We start from the raw sequence: 19,319 nt of genomic DNA on the forward strand, positions 1-19,319 counted from the left end.
CTTGGATAAAAGATAAAACATCCAGTCATCTTTTTCAAGCTCTTTTCAGTGAGGACCTGTGTCTCTGGATGGCTGAGAATCTACACAGATATATCTAATGGTTCCAAACTTCAGAGTTTTGTTTTCAGAGTTTCTGTAAACATACTCCATGAAATAGGCTGCAGTATGTTTTTGCAGGTCTTGTAACTGTACACATTATTATAAATTACTCATCCGTGACACACTGGGCCCAATTGTTGACCACTTGTGTTTAATATTATTTTATTGATGCTCAGCAATTCTGTATGCTGAATAGTTATTATTTATATAATTACAAATGGCTTGTTTACTAGTCTGTAATTAGGTGCATTTGCGCAGTTATGCAAAACTATACATCTTTTGGATGAAAACAGTCCAACATGTCCAAAAGCAGGTCAAACACCCTAAATCACATATTTCCGAAAAAGCCTCTAGATTGGATATGGCATGCATTCGTACTTATCCCACCCTCCTCCATGTCATGGACATACAGTAGTTTTACAACGTGTCATATTGAAATGCATTGTTTTTCAGTGGGCTGAAACTGATCAGATGATATCTGAGCAAGGGCTTGATGGAAGTGCGTCATTGGACTGCCACTCAGGAATCTGTCTTCAGTGTATGAACATTTAACGCAAAGGTTAGCACATCAGGTTATCCAGGATCCTTCTCATGTTCTTCATTTAGCATTTCAATGGCTCCCCTCAGGTCGTCGGCTTCGTTGTCCGGCATGCAAGACACAGAGGAGAAGGGCGACCTTTGTACCCAGAGCTGTCCAGCTCCTCAACTTATAGTTCCCCCATTTTAATATTATCCTCATCATAAGACGGACTGTTGTGGACTCTACTCTTTCATACTACACACACACACACACACACACACACACACACACACACACACACACACACACACACACACAAACATTTACATACTCATACACATACATATATACACATTCATATTGCATTAACTCTCATTGCACTTTGCACCCACCTTGTATATTTCCAATGCTCAGTTCACTATCACTTTGCACTGTGTATATCGCTAACACTCCATCATTGATATCTTAAATCTCTTTGGACCATTAACTTGCACTGACTACTACTTGGTTGTGATATACAGATGTGACATATTTATTGTAGTATTGGTTATTTATATTTTACTCTTAATTAGATTTTATATTTTTTATGATTTTGCTGCTCTGTGTGCCCTCAATTGCCCTTCGGGGATGAATAAAGTTTTCTGAATCTGAATCTGAAGGAAGAAGTCCCTTTTAAAAGGAAGAGACTTCCAGCAAAATCAGGCTTAGGGAGTGTGTATTCCTGCCTACCATGATGGTGTCATCTACAAATTTTGATGGTGTTGGTCTCCTGGATTAGAGAGAGATAAGTTTTCAGCATTCAGTATACTGTTGATTTTGGATGGCAGGTATTATTTTATAAAATAATATTTTAGTGGCAATCAGAACATCTCACTGTAACCTCGGTGTGAGAGGACAGACGGGGGCTGCAGTTAAAGCCTGATATTACACTGAGCAGCACACTTGATTTCATGTCTTAACATGAGAGGTTTGGGGGCTCCCACCCATTCCTACAAGCACTTCCTTCTACAGCTCAGTGCTTCCCGTCTTACATCCACACACATTCATACTCCGACGGCTGCAACAGAGAGCAACTTGGGCTTCAGTATCTTGCCCAAGGATAATTTGGCATGCAGACTGAAGCATCCGGGAATCAAACCACCAGCCTTAAGATTAGCAGATGACCTGCTCTACCACAGCCTCGCCAACTTTTTTAGAGTTTAGGAATTTCATTATTTTTAGTTTCCCGTGTGCTTACTGCATATCATTAGTTGTATTTAAAGCAAACATGTCAGCCATCTGTCCGTTTTCTTCGACTTTCTTCCAGGGTCGTGGGGCGGCTGGAGCCTATCCCAGGTGCCAGGGCGAGAGGCGGGATGCAGCTTGGACAGGTCACCAGACTGTGACAGGGCTGAGAGAGAGCCCTGGTCCATGTGAACCATTCACACTCCCATTCACACCTACGGCCAACTTAGAATCATCATAAACCTGACCCCACTAATGTTTTGGTATATTGGCTTTCTAGGCCAAAGGTAACCACAAGTTTTATTCAACTTTCATATTTGTGTGGTAAACATTCATAAAGTTTATTTGTAGTCCTAAACATATTTATGGTGTTTTTTCTACACGTTTTTTCTCTCCAAAGATGTTTTTCCTCTCTCCTACAGCCGCGATTGCACCTACATGCAAATGACCAATTATGCAAATTAGGCGATGGCGCCATACAGCGACTTCTAGTTACAGCGGCAGAAAATTTCCCGTATTTTTAAACACAAATCTTGACAGGTATGACCTCCACCGTTAGCCAGGGTTTGAGACCACTGTTACCAGCCGGCACCGCGAGGAGGTGGTGGTAGGGTTTTGCACAGCCAAAATTTAGAGTGTCCAATTAAGCTAAATTACAATAAGATTGCCTTTATTATTATCTTAAAATTTAGAGTAGCCAATTAAATTTCAAAAAAAGGAGGGAGAGAGAAGAAAGAAAGAAAGAAAGAAAGGCACAGAGGAAAGGTCAAAGTGAAGGAGATGGATTCAAGGTGGTGGCAGACGAGGTGAGCTGTGTTTAAGTTGAAGAAGAGTTCCTCCGGAAAAACTTGAAGCCTTTTTTCTTTTTCAAGCAGAGCTCTTGCAGATCTTTATGCTGCAGTATGATGGTATGGAGATCTCTGACACTTTCTGAGTTCAGCTCTTCAAGTTTCTCACACCTCATCTTCAGTCCTTCAATGTGTTCATGCTTTTCTGCATGGCTTTCTTTCAGCTCTTTAAATTTCTGTTCCACCAATTTCTGTGCTTCCTGCATGTCATTAAGCATCTTCTCCTTTTGGTTTGCTTTGTGCTGGGCATTCTTATGCAGCTCTTCAAGTTCTGCGTTTTTCCTCATCATAACTTCGATGCCCGCACACATTTTCTCCATCTCTTGTTTGTATTGCTGCAGATTTTTGATTTTCTCCCTGAGTTCTCCGTTGCTCTTTTCAGACTTTTGGAGAACATCTTGCAGCTGTCTCTGTGATGTGGAGAGCTCTTGTTTCTCCTTCAGCACTTTTGCATATTTCTCCTTGCTTTCATGGAGCCCGCACTGGATGTTTGTGTGCTTTTGTTCCATCTTCTGGAGAACTGCTCTGTGCTTGGCTTCCATTTCTTTAATCACAGCCGCATTGCTTTGGTGGGCTTGATGAAGCGATCCATGTAAGCTTTTATTTTGCTTTGTCATGTCTTCTAATTTAACCTGCACCACCCTGTGCCTCTTTTCAGTTTCTTCAAGTCTTGCTTTTAGTTCTACGTGCTTCATTTTCAGCTCTTTCTTCTCTTTCAGTATCGTTGTTTTCTTCCCCAAGGCAAGATCAAGCTTTTCTTGCAAGCTTCCATTTTCTCCCTCCATCTCTTGGAGCTTGGATTGCAAGTTGGCGCATTTTGCATCCTGTTGTTCCTGATCTAACAGGACTTGATTAAACTTTTCTTCCAATCCTTCATTTGTCTTCTCCACGTCTTGGAGCTTGTGTTCCAGCTCTGTGCATTTTGCATCCTTCTCCTTGACCAAGTCTCTTGCTTCCTGCAACTTTGCTTCCAGCTGCTGGATTTTGGTCTCCGCGAGTCGGAGCTTGCTGCACATATCCCTGAATCTAGATTCGTCCACATGACGATTCTCCTCTTGCATGCGCTGTTCAGCAGCAATTCTGAGGGATTCAGGTGGACCATTACTTTCAAGGGAGTCGGCGTCTTGCCAAAAACCCCAGTAATGGGTGTCAGTTTCAGGGTCAAGCGGGATTTCCGGCGCATCACCCCATTCATGGGGGATTTCTGACTGATTTTCCCAGTCAAAGAGGTTGGTGTTATCACGCTCTCTTGACTCCTGAGACATGTTGTCGATGTTCTTGCTCGACTGCTGTGGATTCAAATCTTTTCAAAATCTTCCTTTGTCAGTGCTGGACTGGAGAATGCTGCTAACACGAGTGCTGTGAACAAACTGAATTCTATTGTTTCTTTTCGCTACTTAAAGGAAACACTTCACAGAGGAAAAGAAAAGAATGTTATGTCATAATATAATGTAACAGTTCCTGAGAAGGTCAACATTCCATATGCAAATTAGGCTGTCACATGACTTTAAAGATGTCATGTGACATGCTAGCTTTGCATATCTTGGTTTTATTCATGCATGTTCAGACCAGGGTTATTATAGTTAACGAAAACGAACGAAATAATGAAAACTGAAATTGAAAAAACATTGTCGTTAACTGAAATAAATAAAAACTAAAATTAAAAGGAAGAAACGACAACTAACTAAAACTGAATTGTGAGTTTACAAAACTAACTAAAACTAACTGAAATTATAGATATTGTTATTTTTTCAAAAGTCTTGTGGATTGATATGAAATCATTTTTTTCCTCTCTCCGAGTTTAAGCTCGGAACGCCGTCGGGCAAATGGGTGCGCACACCGCGCTGCTCCTCAGAGTCCCATGTGGTGTTTTTTTTTTTTTTTTTTTACTATGATAGCACAGATAGCAGCGAGTGTCTTGTTGTGGATGATGTTGTGGATGATGTACGGAACACTTCTTAGTCAGGAAAAAAAACACCAACATCAAAGTAGACCTGAGAAGCGCACACAAGGCAGCTACGGAAACCGCTCTCATCCTACAAGGCAACCTGGCCTGCACCTCCAGAGAAACGTGACTACTCGTCGGGTCAACGCAGCCCACAACGTTGTGTTTAGTCCTTGTGCGTTTCCGGCTACTTTATCAGTCAGATAATAATCAAAGTGTAGGAGTCGGTGGAAGGAGACACGAGCAGGTATGTAGTCTCAGCTTTATTCCGTAAACTCACGACAAACTAGAACTCCAAATATAACTCCTGCAAAAGGAGGAGTCAAGCCCTTTTATCCCAGGCCTCTCTCTCCCGCCTTTTCCAGATCTATTCCGGTCTCTCTCTTCGCAATAAGAGCTTGGGGCATTCTGGTGTGAAATGTGCATATATGTGGCCACCACACAGGCCCCCCCTGAACACACAGAATGGCAAACAATACAATAATAAAAACAGCAACCATTTTCAACTCAACATAGCAAAAATAAAATACCACATCAAGAGTATCTCCTAGGGGGTTTAACAAGGCGGCCGCTACGGCTGTGCTTGGCGACCACAGGTGGTGAAAACGAGGGAGGGGCATAGCCCCGACTACGGCGAGACTGCCCCCTCGCAGGGGAAAAAACAGCAGCTGGGGGCAGGTCCTCCGAGTGAGGCATAGAAACGGGAGGACGACCGCGGCGCGGAGGTTGGGCCAACTCAATAGGACCATCCGGAAACATGTGAGCAGGCTTAAGGCGATCCACCGAAACCCGCTCCTGACGACCTCCCAGCTCAACCAAAAAATCCTTAGGTCCCACCTCTAGCACACGGAATGGACCATCATAAGGAGGTCGAAGTGGAGAACGGTGCGCGTCATGGCGGATAAAAATGTACTTGGCAGACATCAGGTCCCTTGGCACATATGACTGTGGAAGGCAGTGATGCGCCGCTACTGGGGCCAAAAACCTATCATTCCCCGGGAAAACCGGCCCGCTCCTTTTGTCGGCCCCCGAAGCAGATGCACCAGGAAGGAATTCCCCTGGAACCCTCAAAGGCTGGCCCAGGACCAGCTCGGCTGAAGAAGACTGCAGGTCCTCCTTAGGTGTCGCACGCAGGCCCAGCAGGACCCAAGGAAGGCGGTCAACCCAGCTGCTGTCCACCAGCACAGCCCGTAAGGCAGCCTTCATGGTACGGTGGAACCTCTCGCAAACGCCATTGGCCTGCGGGTGGTACGCGGTAGTGCGATGGAGTCTGACGCCAAGGTTCTCCGCCACAGCAGTCCACAGCTCAGACGTGAACTGAGGACCCCTGTCAGATGTCAAGTCAAGCGGTACGCCAAACCGAGATACCCAGGAGGAGACAAACGCACGAGCAACATCTGCTGAGGTGGTTGACGCCAAAGGAACTGCTTCAGGCCACCGAGTCGTCCTGTCCACCATTGTCAGGAGATGGGTGAAACCCCGGGAAGGGGGAAATGGACCTACCAGGTCTACATGGACATGTTCGAACCTTCTCTGGGGTATGGGAAAGTGCTCCAGAGGGGATTTGGTGTGTCGTTGCACTTTGGCGCGCTGACAAGCAACACATGAGGAAGCCCACGCCCTGACCTCTTTCCGGAGGCCGGGCCACACAAACTTGGCCCCTACCAACTTAACTGAGGCTTTAACTCCTGGGTGCGAAAGAGAATGAACTGCCTCAAAAACCCGCCGACGCCAGCAAGCAGGAACCAAGGGGCGAGGCCTGCCCAATGAGACGTCGCAAAGTAGGGTTACGCCACTATCCTGAAATGAGACATCTTCCAAACGCAAACTGGACTCGGCCACCTTAAAAGCCTGAATCTCCGTATCCGTAAGTTGGTCGGCAGCCATGGCAGCGTAGTCCACTCCCAAATGCACAGAACTAACCTGCGCCCTGGACAGACAGTCAGCCACCCGATTACACTTGCCGGCGACGTGTTGAATGTCAGTGGTAAACTCTGAAATAGCAGAAAGCTGCCGTTGCTGCCGTGCAGTCCATGGTTCTGAAACCTTAGCCATGGCAAATGTGAGAGGTTTGTGGTCTACAAAAGCGGTAAAGTCACGGCCCTCAAGCAGGAACCGGAAATGACGCGTCGCGAGAAAAAGGGCAAGGAGCTCCCTGTCAAACGTACTGTACTTTCTCTCCGCATCCCGAAGCTTCCTGCTAAAAAAGGCGAGGGGCTGCCAAGCACCACCCACCCATTGTTCGCACACGGCCCCGACTGCAAAATCGGAGGCATCGGTAGTAAGGGCAACAGGCGCCTCGGGAGACGGGTGGGCCAGCAGGGCAGCGTTGGCAAGAGCAGCTTTGGCACTGTCAAACGCCTGCACCCGCTCAGGTGTCCACTCTATCTCTTGGTTGCCTTTCTTGCCCTTAAGTGCATTGTACAGAGGGTGCATGAGGTGAGCAGCCCGGGGGATGAAACGGTTATAAAAGTTCACCATCCCCAAAAACTCCTGCAGGGGCTTCACTGAGGAAGGGCGCGGAAAAGCAGAAACCGCCTCCACCTTAGCGGGCAGGGGAAACGCCCCTTGGGGCGAAACGAGGTGTCCCAAAAACTCTATGGCCGGCAGACCGAACTGGCATTTAGCTGGATTCACAATCAAACCGTGCTCACTGAGACGCTCAAACAACTGGCGGAGGTGCACTGAATGCTCCGCAGCGGAAGGGCTGGCAACCAGTACGTCATCCAGATAGACGAACAAAAATGGCATACCACGCAAAACGGAGTCCATGAGGCGCTGAAACGTCTGTGCCGCGCCCTTCAGACCGAAGGGCATTCGCAAAAACTCGAAAAGGCCAAAAGGAGTGATAACCGCGGTCTTGGGCACATCACGCGGATGGACAGGAACCTGATGGTATCCCCTCACCAAATCCACCTTTGAAAAAATAGTTGCCCCCGCAAGATGAACCGAAAAATCTTGAATGTGGGGAACCGGGTACCTGTCATTAGTCGTCGCATTATTAAGGCGCCTAAAATCCCCACAAGGGCGCCACCCACCGTCAGCTTTAGGGACCATATGCAACGGGGACGCCCACGGGCTGTTTGAGCGGCGCACAGTACCAAGGCGCTCCATGTTTGCAAACTCCTCCCTGGCTATCACTAACTTCGCGGCATCGAGACGGCGTGCACGCGCAAAAACCGGCGGACCCACAGTGGTAATGTAATGCTCCACACCATGTTTAGCTACAGCTGCAGAGAAGGTGGGAACCGTGAGGGTGGGAAACTCGGCAAGCAAACGCTGGTACTCATCACCTGTGGCAAGCATGTTAGCGAGGGGCAGGGGGCCAGGACTACCAAGTGTACAGGGGTAGGTATCAAAAGACACAGCATCTATCAAGCACCTATTAGCTACATCGACCAACAACCTGAAAGCACACAAGAAATCAGCGCCGAGTATAGGTACTGACACAGACGCTATCACAAAGTCCCAGTTAAACTGACGTCCCTTGAAACACACAGTCACCAACCTCGATCCATATGTGCGAATGGGGGTACCGTTCGCCGCGTCCAGCAGGGGTCCGTGACATTGTCCCAAGGCGTCCGCAGGTGAAGCCGGCATGATGCTACGCTGAGCACCCGAGTCCACAAGCAGACGGCGTCCCGAAGCAGTGTCCTCAATGAAGAGCAGCTTGTCCGAGCTGCCAGCACACACAGCTGCTAGTGAGCACTGGCCCTCTCGTTTCCCTGGTGCTGGAAGGTACACGGCGGAATGCAGCGCTTCGCCTTCACTCCGAACCGGCGATGATAGAAGCAGAGCACGCTCTCCTTCCTCCGGCGCTCTGCGACGGCGGCCACAGCACCAGCTTCTCTAGTCTCCGTCCCTTGTAGAGCCGCACTCGGTAAAAGTGCATGCACACCGGAATGCCTGGATGCCAGCAAAATCTTGTCCGCCTCTTCAGCTAGCCCGCGGTAATCCTTGGCCCGTATCAGAGCGGAGCTGGCTAGCGCGGTGCGCACGGGAGGGGGGAGCTGGCGCAGGAACAGATGCGTAAAGAGAAACGAAGCGTCGCCCGGGCCGAGCAGAGCCAGCATGTGCTCCATCAGCTCGGAGGGTTTACCATCTCCCAAGCCATTCAGGGACAACAGGCGATCAGCCCGCTCTTCGTCTGAAAGCTGATAAATCCGCAGCAGGTTCTCCTTCAGCGCTCCATACTTGTTAGCAGGCGGCGGGTCCCGGAGCAGTCCCATCAGCCGGCGGGTAGAAGCAGAGTCCAGCGCCGCGACGACATGGTAATACTTGGTGTCGTCTGAGGTGATCCCGCGGAGGTGAAACTGGGCCTCCACATGCTGGAACCAAGGCTCTGGATCGTGCTGCCAGAACTCCGGGAGCTTGACCGTGGCCGCAAAAATAGCGGGAGAAACGGCGGCGGCTGGTGAGGAAACGGCGGCGGCTGGTGAGGAAACAGCGGCCGCGGCCGTTGAGCTGTCGTCAGCAGACATGTTCTTTAGTCGGGGTCACCAATGTAGGAGTCGGTGGAAGGAGACACGAGCAGGTATGTAGTCTCAGCTTTATTCCGTAAACTCACGACAAACTAGAACTCCAAATATAACTCCTGCAAAAGGAGGAGTCAAGCCCTTTTATCCCAGGCCTCTCTCTCCCGCCTTTTCCAGATCTATTCCGGTCTCTCTCTTCGCAATAAGAGCTTGGGGCATTCTGGTGTGAAATGTGCATATATGTGGCCACCACAAAAGCATCAATATAAGGACTCACAAATGTCAGCAAATTCCTGGAGGGAGCTGCTGAAATTATGGGAATGGACGTGAAGAAATGAAGAAAGTGAAAAAACAGGGACAAATATGTTTGCACCCTAAAAACTGAGCACAAAGAGCAAGGACCAAAAAACCCCCAGCACACAACCACAAGGTAATTAACACACGCATTCCAGCTATACATGCATGAATGCGGACATGAGGTCGGACACTTCCGTAGGCTACATAGGCCGCAAAGACCCTGCAAGTCTAATCAGCGAGCATCTAACCAAGCTAGCTCCAAAACAGAAGCAGCATCAGGTGGAGAGAACATCAGGATGCAGCTGGTTTTGAGCTTTGACTCCTTCAAGGAGTTTGTTTTTGTCAAACACCACATGTAGCTGTTGTTAATCTGCTGCACTGAGGCTGAACTTTATTGGGAGTTTATTGTAGAATTTATCGAGTTTTGGAGTTCATATTGTTAGCAGTTTCTCCCTGTTGATGTTCATGTGTGTCCTTAATATTACACACATTTAGCATGTAGTTCTGCTGTCTGTGAACAGTTGGTTGCTGAATTTATTTCTTTAAAGGGTATCTTTAAAGCGTACCTGATTAAGTATGAAAATACTAAAACTAATACTGAAACTAACTAAAACTAAGCATAAAACCAAAAATAAAAACTAATAAAAACGAGCAAAACCACTCTGAAAACTAATTAAAACTAACTGAATTAGAGGAAAAAAAAGTAAAAACTAACTAAAACTAAACTATAATGTAAAATCCAAAACTATTATAACCCTGGTTCAGACATAACTGTGCATTTGTGAGCTGTGGTGGTTTAATCCCACTGGTTTACTCACTGTTCCTGTGGTGACAGCATTTTGTTGTTTTCACACTGTGGTCAGGTTGCATGGATAGACTAGTGGACCTCACTTTTATGCCCCATTTGCACTCTTTGGGTACTTCCACCATGCCATTTTGTGTTATAGCAGTGTAATAACATTTAAAGTATGCATGTGTCTTAAGGCAGGTGACCCTTTGAAAACACAGATGAACGTTCAGATTACTGGACATAAGGCAGTTTGATGTGGAACCAGTAGAAAGAATCCATAATTAAAAGCAATGGAGGGCTGCCTCGACACTGCTTTCGAGAAATCGTGAAAGCTATTTAGTGGTTAACAATACATGATACATGATACATGATACACACAATACATGTGTGTGTGTGTCTGTGTGTGTGTGTGTGTGTGTGTGTGTGTGATATAGAGAGACTGTGATGTGGGGGAAGTCTATAATCTGAACCTTTTTTTTTTTTTTTACCAAAAATGGCATTTCCATTTTTTTTTTAATTCATTTATGTCATGAACTGAATTTCGTGTGATATCCGTGGAACAAATCCCCACACCCCCACCACCAACTCCTTTGTGGTGTCTGCATCAAGGACCAAAACCAAAGAAAGCGCCACGTTACACGCGCGCTACGTCAGGAGGCTGCTTGGAGAGATGAGGCGCACTGACAAAATCTCAGAGCAACACAACAACCTCGTGAAGAACTCTGTCACCTTGGCACACAGTAACATCTTTGGCTATTTTTGCTTTATTTCGCAGAAAATCTGCGCATGGAGCTAAATCCAAACCATTTCTTTCCATGACGCGAAACATTTGGATGTAATGACTTAAACATCCGTGAGGATAAAAGTTAAAATGTCTGGCGAATTTATCGACACTGCTTATGAAGGCTCAGCAGGGATTCTCTATGCCGCGTCCTTTAACTTGAGCTATGTTTTCAACACTACCAACAGCTCATATGAGGACTACCTCCACCTGTCAGGCTCTCAGAAAACTGAAACTGTAGGAGATGGAGCCGCTGTTGTTAGGATTATTATCTCAGTCATTTACTCTCTTGTTTGCGCGCTGGGTCTGGTCGGAAACCTGCTGGTCTTATACTTAATGAAGTCTAAACATGTGTGGAAAAAATCCTCCATCAACCTTTTCGTAACTAGTTTGGCGCTGACTGACTTCCAGTTCGTTCTGACTCTGCCCTTTTGGGCGGTGGAAAACGCGCTGGACTTTACTTGGCTTTTCGGTAAATCTATGTGCAAGATAGTTTCCTATGTGACAGCTATGAACATGTACGCCAGCGTTTTTTTTCTGACTGCTATGAGCGTGGCGAGGTACTGGTCCCTCGCGTCTGCCCTCAAAGGCAGGCGGCGGCGGGCTCACTGCTGCTCAGCGCGGTGCATCACCATATTCATCTGGGTTTCCGCCGTCTTCGCCGCTCTGCCCCACGCCGTTTTCTCCACTACAGTGACAGTTTCCAGTGAGGACCTGTGCCTCGTCAAATTCCCGGAAACCAACGGATCCGCGCAGTTTTGGTTTGCGCTCTATCACTCTCAGAAAGTGTTGCTCGGCTTTGTGGTGCCTCTGGGCATCATCTCAGCCTGCTACCTGCTCCTTTTGCGCTTTATCACCTCCAAAAACATCCACACTTCGAGCGCCAAGCGACGCGCCAAAGTCACAAAGTCTGTCACCATCGTGGTCTTGTCCTTTTTCCTCTGCTGGCTGCCCAACCAAGCGCTGACAGCCTGGGGCATCCTCGTAAAACTCAACGCGGTTCACTTCAGTTACGAGTACTACACCATGCAAGAGTACGTGTTTCCTGTGTCCGTGTGCTTGGCACACTCCAACAGCTGCCTGAATCCCATCCTGTACTGCCTGATGAGGCGGGAGTTCAGAAAAGCGCTGAAAAAACTCTTCTGGCGGATGACATCGTCGACTCTGACCACTTTAAGACCGATCACAGCCACTACAAAGCCGGAGGCGGACGGGCAAGGGCAGGTCCTGGTCCCCGTCTGCGCGCCCGAAGAGCCCGCGGTGGTGTTCTACCCTCCGGGGGCAGTGATTTACAATGACAGACGAGACCTGCCCCAAAACAGCACTTAATCTGAGCTTCGGCGGACGTGTTTTATATCCTCTGTGATGTTGTATTCATACACATTGAAATTAAGCCTCTTTTTGCCTCACAGCTGTCAAAGGCTCGTGTAGCCGTTCAAGTTGGAAGAAGGAAAGCGTCAAACTGAAGAATACCCGTCGGTGATCGCTTATGACTCATGCTTGTCCACAGAAATGCTACTTTGGCCTCATCGTGTTTGAGATTTTAAAACCAACTTACTGCAGTAAATTTCACTTATGTGCGTACTTTAATAAGGTGTCCAAACATATTAAATGCGCAAGTAAAGTGCATCACCAAATTGCGAGACGCTCGCTTATCTTTGCTCGGTCCTTATCTTGAATGACATTTAGTTGTTAAATGCCACTATAATGTCAGGCGTCATGTTACAGTGAATATGTTTCACAGACCTGCGCTGATTGTCGGCTGCATCTGGAGGGAAAAAGCTTCCACAGCAGAGGGTTGCGTGGGATGATGTTTTGGTCTGTGGGATTGTGAGAGGATAAGTTTGATTAATGTATCTGGAGGAGAGGTCATATGTTGTAAGTATGTGCAGCAGACAATTCACATTTTTAAATACATTTGTTACTGTTGCAGAATTTCCTTTTAATTAGTTTAACAGATTTTTTTTTAAACAACTTAAATTCATTTTTAATTTGCTGGATTTTGCAATATGATGAATGAATAAAATGTGCGTTTGAAAGTGACCTAATTACAAACTATTATTTCAGATTTAAAATGTACATGTATACATTACATGCCAAGATGAGAGTGACCAAATGTACAATAACTCCTTTAAAAACACCACCCCACACAAACCCAACAGACTGACTGCCTGCGACAGATGGGAGCGAGCAGTCATTTATTCACGTTTGCTGAGACGGCATCAGTGACTTTTAATAAACTGAGAACAAAGTTCTCACTAAATATAAATAGAGTTAAACAGCAGTGACAGGCTCACTCTTCCCACTTTCCGACCGACTAACGCAGTGTGTGCAGAATAAACAAAAAAAGGATTCAATAACCCACTTAAAACAGTCCTGTTTTAAAGACTCTCATTTAGTTAATACACCTTCAGTCTATCGTCTGTTCAAGCTGTGAGTAAAGAAAAGAAAAACAAACAAAAAGCAAAAAAAAAAAAAGCAAATAAACAAAAATACTAACAGGTGTCTCGCAAACCAACAGACAAGATTAGCCTAGGCTAATCTAATTAGAAATAAATGCCAAAAGGCTCCAGGACCTGGGTTTTAAATCAGTACACCAGAGAGATGATTCATGTGGGTATTTAATCTGGAAAACACAGTGCACACACACATATCAATGGAACACATGGAAAGTAAGTAAAATTCCCTTTGATGGAAGAAAAAAAAGAGAGCCTTTAATCAAAATCATGATTAGAAATGTAAATGTGATCGCATGCATTGCTCAGAAGGTGAGCTAATATCTCCTCCCATGGGGCTGGATGTAAAAGACACTGATCCAAACATGATTAGATAACGTGGGAAAGCTTTTTTGCTGTGGACTCCAGTGATTTTTTTTTTTTTCAAGTTAATTCTGTATGAAAATACACACCATCCATTCATCCATCATCTTCTGCTTATCCTGTTCAGGGTCACGGGGGGCTGGAACCTATCCCAGCTGAAAATGCAAACCCAAAAAGTTGGGACAGGCCCATGTTTACCTCTGTGTAACATCACCTCTTCTTTTAGCAACAGTCCATAAACATCTGGGAACTGAGGAGACCAGTTGCTGGACTTCTGGGAGAGGAATGTTGTCCCAGTTGTGTCTGGTATAAGAGTCTGGACTCTTATACTATGAAGGCATGCTGTTATAATAGAAGCAGTAAACGGTTTAGTGTTGTGTTGCTGAAATATGCAAGGAGAAAAAGGTGTATGGATGGGACCATATGTTGCTCTGAAACCTGTATATACCGCTCAGCATTGATGTTTCCTTTCCAGATGTGCAAGCTGCCAATTCAATTCAGTTCAATTCAATTCAATTCAATTCAGTTCAATTTTATTTATATAGCACCAAATCACAATTGCCTCAGTTGAATTGAATTGAATTTTCCATGGAAGAGTTTTGCACTTTGCTTTGGTCCATTTTAAAGGATCATGGCTCAGAGAGGACAGCTGCTTTTCTCGATTATGTTCACATATGGATTTGTGGATGAAACAGCAAACTGTGTTCACAGACAGTGATTTCTGGAAGCGTTCCTGAGCCCATGCAGTGATTTCCATGACAGAATCATTCCTGCTGTTAATGCAGTGCTGACTGAAGGATATCCAGTGTTGATTTTCAACCTTGTCCATTGTGCACAGATTTCTCCAGATTCTCTGAATCTATTTGATGATACTATGTGCTGTAGATGATGAGACATCCAAAATGGTCAGTTCAGGAACTGTTCTGTGATTTGCAGATGCGTTTTTGTTTTGTTTGTTTGTTTGTTTGTTTGTTTTTTGCAGATTGGTTAACTTTCCCCATGTTTGCTTATGAGAAACTCTGCCTAAGGTGCTCTTTTTATACTCAATCCTGTTACTGACCTGTTGCTAAATTAACATAATTAGTTGCAAAATGTCCCCCCAGCTGTTTCTTTTTAGTACCACTTACTTTTTCAGCCTTTTGTTTCCCACCTTTTTTGAGATGCGTCACCATCAAATTCAAAAATACCAAATATTTTACTTGAGATCATTTTTCTTAGTTCAAACATTTGATCTTTTCTATATAAAACATGTGTTTGTGAGATTTGCAAATCATTGCATTCTGATTTTATTTACATTTTGCACAGCGTCCCATCTGTTTTTGGAAATGGATTTTTACATTTAAAGTGTCAAATTTTAGGGATACACATATCCAAAATCTGTGAGATGTTGGTGTTTATGTTGGTTTATTATTCATTTATTTCCAGTTAATACCAGAAAAGTGTCTTTGTACAAAGTTTGGAGGCAGAAGCAGATACATAAAAACCAATGATCAGAGAGGAATATGTAAGTGTGAGCCAGTAAAAAAAAATGTAAATGGGCCAACACACACTGGTCAGTTTTCATTCATTATGCACATAATTTCTTCAGATAGCTTTCAACTGTGAAGTCTTGATAAATTGTAAAATAATTCATATTCTGCTGTTGTTTTCCCACACAATAAATAAGTAAACTCTCTTGTTAAAGTGTTTAAAAGTTCACCTTTCACATTTTTTTTCTTTTAATTAATATCCTTTTATTCACATATGGACAAACAAAACAGCTGTTGCTGCTGGGTGTGAGTTTGGCTTTTCTGTTTTATTTATCATTTGAAAAGTCTGAATTTGTGAACAACAATTTTACAGATTGTCTCTAGCCTTCTTGGGTTTGCAGTAATTAACACGAACAATGTTTTCTTTAAATACTCAAAAGAACATTAATTTATTAACATCTTGCTGTTCATAACACAGGTTGGTGTCTTCCAGCTGTTCCTTAGTTATGATGTTGAATCATGGCCATAAATGTTCATGCAGAACATTATGTTACAGTAGCCTTTGACTCTTTGATATAAAGTTTTGTTACCTCTTAGTTTGATCCTTTTATACATTTGTGTGATACTTTGTCATAATCGCCATATGAATATTTATTGCTAAAATTCTCACATTGTTTTGTATGGAAATCATCATGATTACTAAAATCTAATCAGGTCATCCTTGAGTCACAGAAAATGTCTGTTAAAATTAGAGAAATCACCTCAGGGTGTTTCAGAAATACTGCATTAAGAAATTGGGACATAACTATAGACAGGCAATCCAAAATGTGACAAAATTTGATATGATTTCTAATGTTGCAGCTGTAAATTTAATACTCACTGTTGCCTTATTTGGACCGGCTACGGAACTCATTTTTATAGCCTTTCCTTTCATTAGTTTTGTTTAAAACAAACTGGAGGCTAGCTTTGCGACACGGCAGCTTGTTAAAGTGGTTAAAGCAAATCTAGCGTGGTTAAATGCACATGCGTAGGGTGCCGTGCGATCTACATTTTTTTCCCCAACTTCACTGGGAGTTCCATGCGATCTACCTGCACTCCTCTTGCGATCGACGTATTGGGCACCCCTTAACTGTTAAGGGGTGTCGACCAGGGGCGATTCTAGGATTAAACCTTTAGGGGGGCTCAGCCCCCATTCATAATGTCATGCATAAAGTGCCTTTCAATTAATATTAATGGAGTATGCTGCATGCAAGCATATTCAATTTTTTACAATGTTACCTTCAAAAGCAATCTAATTAGTTGAATGACCTATTGTAGCGGCTCTGACTGATTCGGAATGGCCACTTAAATGATCAAACCTGAGACAGAGGCTCAGTTGTGTTGATCAGGATTTTCCAAATTAAGAGGAGAAACATTCACAGCATTGTTTCAATCTCTTTTTCAGTCTCTCAACCACATAAAGGTGAAGGAAAAACTCCCTTTTAACAGGAAGAAACCTCCAGCAGAACCAGGCTCAGGGAGGGGCAGTCATCTGCTGCGACCGGTTGGGGCTGAGGGGAAAGAGACAGGACAAAAGACATGCTGTGGAAGAGAGCCAGAAATGAATAATAACTAATGATTAAATACAGAGTGGAGTATAAACAAAGGAAATAAGAAGAATGAAAAGAAACGGTGCATTATGGGAATCCCCCAGCAGCCTAGGCCTATAGCAGCATAACTAAGGGGTGGTTCAGGGTCACCTGATCCAGCCCTAACTATAAGCTCTATCATAAAGGAAAGTTTTAAGCCTAATCTTAAAAATAGAGAGGGTGTCTGTCTCTCCCAAATCCAAGCTGGGAGCTGGTTCCACAGAAGAGGGTCCTCAAAGCTGAAGGCTCTGCCTCCCATTCTACTCTTAAGTATCCTAGGAACCACAAGTAAGCCAGCAGTCTGAGAGTGAAGTGCTCTATTGGTGTGACATGGTACTATAAGGTCTTTGAGATAAGATGGGGCCTGATTATTCAAGACCTTGTATGTGAGGAGAAGGATTTTATATTATATTCTAGATTTAACAGGGAGCCAGTGAAGAGAAGCCAATATGGGAGAAATATGTTCTCAGTTAAAGTAGCATTATTCAGCACAGACATAAAAAAAAAAAAAAATCACACTGCCACTCCATACGCCTGGACAGAAAGCAAACTGGTAATACAGTTTCTTTGACATTAAAGTTTTCAAATTCATACAAAGCCTCCTTTCATTGTGCAGATCAACACAGGATATGAGGTATCCAAATCCAAGAGTGGAGAACAGATTTGTAGCCTGTCATTTCAGTGCAGTGGCAACATCCATTCATGTCAGTCATATTTAGAGTGATGTTAATCCTGTTAAAGGCTACCATCCATATCAGTTAACATGTTCTCAATGACCAATGAATGTGAGGCAAAGAGAAGCTACCATGGGTTTGATAACTTTTGTTGAGTCTCTCTGTCTCAGCCTCTCTAGCCTCCTCTTTCAATCTTTGTGCTTTGTGTCACCAAAAGGTAAATGTAACAGTGAACCAGATTTTACAACCCAATAAAAGGTTGATTTATATCACTTTATAAACAATATTCTAATTGAATGTGGGCTGCTGCTGGCCATTGACAGGTTACATCCTTCTGACTTGCTGTTTTGAGGTCTGCTGCACTGTAAACAAACACTGAAGCCCAGTTCAACCAGAATAGGAACAGGAAGCTAATAAAGTACATCAGCTCCTTGGCTGGTAACTAGTGATGTGGCAGCAGACCTATACTTTCTAGTAAACTAGCCTACATTAGCTAACATTTTTGATGCAAACAAATATACATAAGCAAACACTTTTTAATGTGAGCAATGACCCTGCGTTATCAGGACAATTTGCACTTTTACAAGTTTCTTATGTGGAAGGTCCAAACCTTTGACTGGTACTGGATCACTTTGTCACTGATGGTTGCTCACTAGTGGACTTTCTAGGCTCTTGTTGCCAAGGCAACCCTGTAGTATTTGTTATCATGTCATGTGTCAATTTGTGGCATCCTGTGCTCTCACTGGCTTCACTTTATGGTGAAATTATTGTTCAGCAGTGGCAGCATGCTGGCAGTCCATACCTGCCGAGAGCATCTTTTGTCAATGGAGACAGTGCAGAAAGTATGTGGCACAACCAGTCTGTGGTCTATTCTTGCTTCTGCTATTGTTGGTCCACCTTCCAGCCGTGAAAAGATCCGAGTTATAACATACAAAGAACTGAAGTGAAACCAAATCTTATGAAATGAAAAATTTAAATGCAAGCAGCAGTGAGGGCACCAAGCAGCGAGACGCAACAGTTGCTAGGAAACAAACTGTGAAAATAGCAAGGAAGAGGTGTTAAGATCTGCCAACAAGCTATATGGCAAAACACACTTCTGTAAATTACAGCATCACCCAAAGGTGGAATGACACCAAATTCCATGTGCGTCCTCAGGGAGGAGTCCAAAAGACTACAGTGAAGTTTGGTCTTGAGAGGCAAAAGCAGTCACTTCCTTTTTGGCGACGTTGCCATCAAATTTGATTCACTGTTGTGGGCAAATGCTTCTGCAAACCAAAAAGAAATGTGGTAACTTTTGTGAGGTTTGCCCTGAACAGACCAAGTTTGGTTTTGATAGGTTTAAGCGCTGCAGAGGTATAAGCTCACTTCTTGTTTGGCGACTTTACCAATTTTGATTGGCTTTGATGAGTCAATCAAAATCCAACCAATAACTTCTGTGAGGCTTGGCCTGAAGACGATCTGAGTCAATTCTGGTGAACACTGGACAAACTTTATCACTGTAACTGTATCACTTAATTACCAAACAGCATCAATAGCTGTAGCGGGTTATGTACATGTAGTGTGGTATCTAAATCCTCACCAAGCCCCATTTATGGATACTGATTACAGCAGGGATCCTCAAGTCCAGGCCTCGAGGGCCGGTGTCCTGCAGGTGTTAGATGTGTCCCTGATCCAACACACCTGAATCAAATGGCTGAATTACCTCCTCAGTATGTAGTCAAGGTCTCCAGAGTCCTGCTAATGACTTCTA

General features: G+C 44.4%; 1 protein-coding gene across 1 annotated transcript; it reads left to right on the forward strand.

Moving 5' to 3' along the window:
• Positions 1 to 11,066: 11,066 nt before the first annotated feature.
• On the forward strand, positions 11,067 to 12,553 carry rxfp3 (relaxin family peptide receptor 3). The gene has a single exon (XM_030743117.1). It carries the CDS (start codon positions 11,070 to 11,072, stop codon positions 12,306 to 12,308), a length of 1,239 nt encoding a protein of 412 aa, XP_030598977.1. The 5' UTR covers positions 11,067 to 11,069; the 3' UTR covers positions 12,309 to 12,553.
• The last annotated feature ends 6,766 nt before the right edge of the window (positions 12,554 to 19,319 follow it).

The sequence above is a fragment of the Archocentrus centrarchus genome, chromosome 12, assembly GCF_007364275.1.
Source record: "Archocentrus centrarchus isolate MPI-CPG fArcCen1 chromosome 12, fArcCen1, whole genome shotgun sequence".
Classification (NCBI taxonomy): domain Eukaryota; kingdom Metazoa; phylum Chordata; class Actinopteri; order Cichliformes; family Cichlidae; genus Archocentrus; species Archocentrus centrarchus.

What these genes read in the sequence shown, in the direction of transcription:
- rxfp3 (XM_030743117.1), top strand. Translation starts at nt 11,070, where the DNA reads ATGTCTGGCGAATTTATCGACACTGCTTATGAAGGCTCAGCAGGGATT.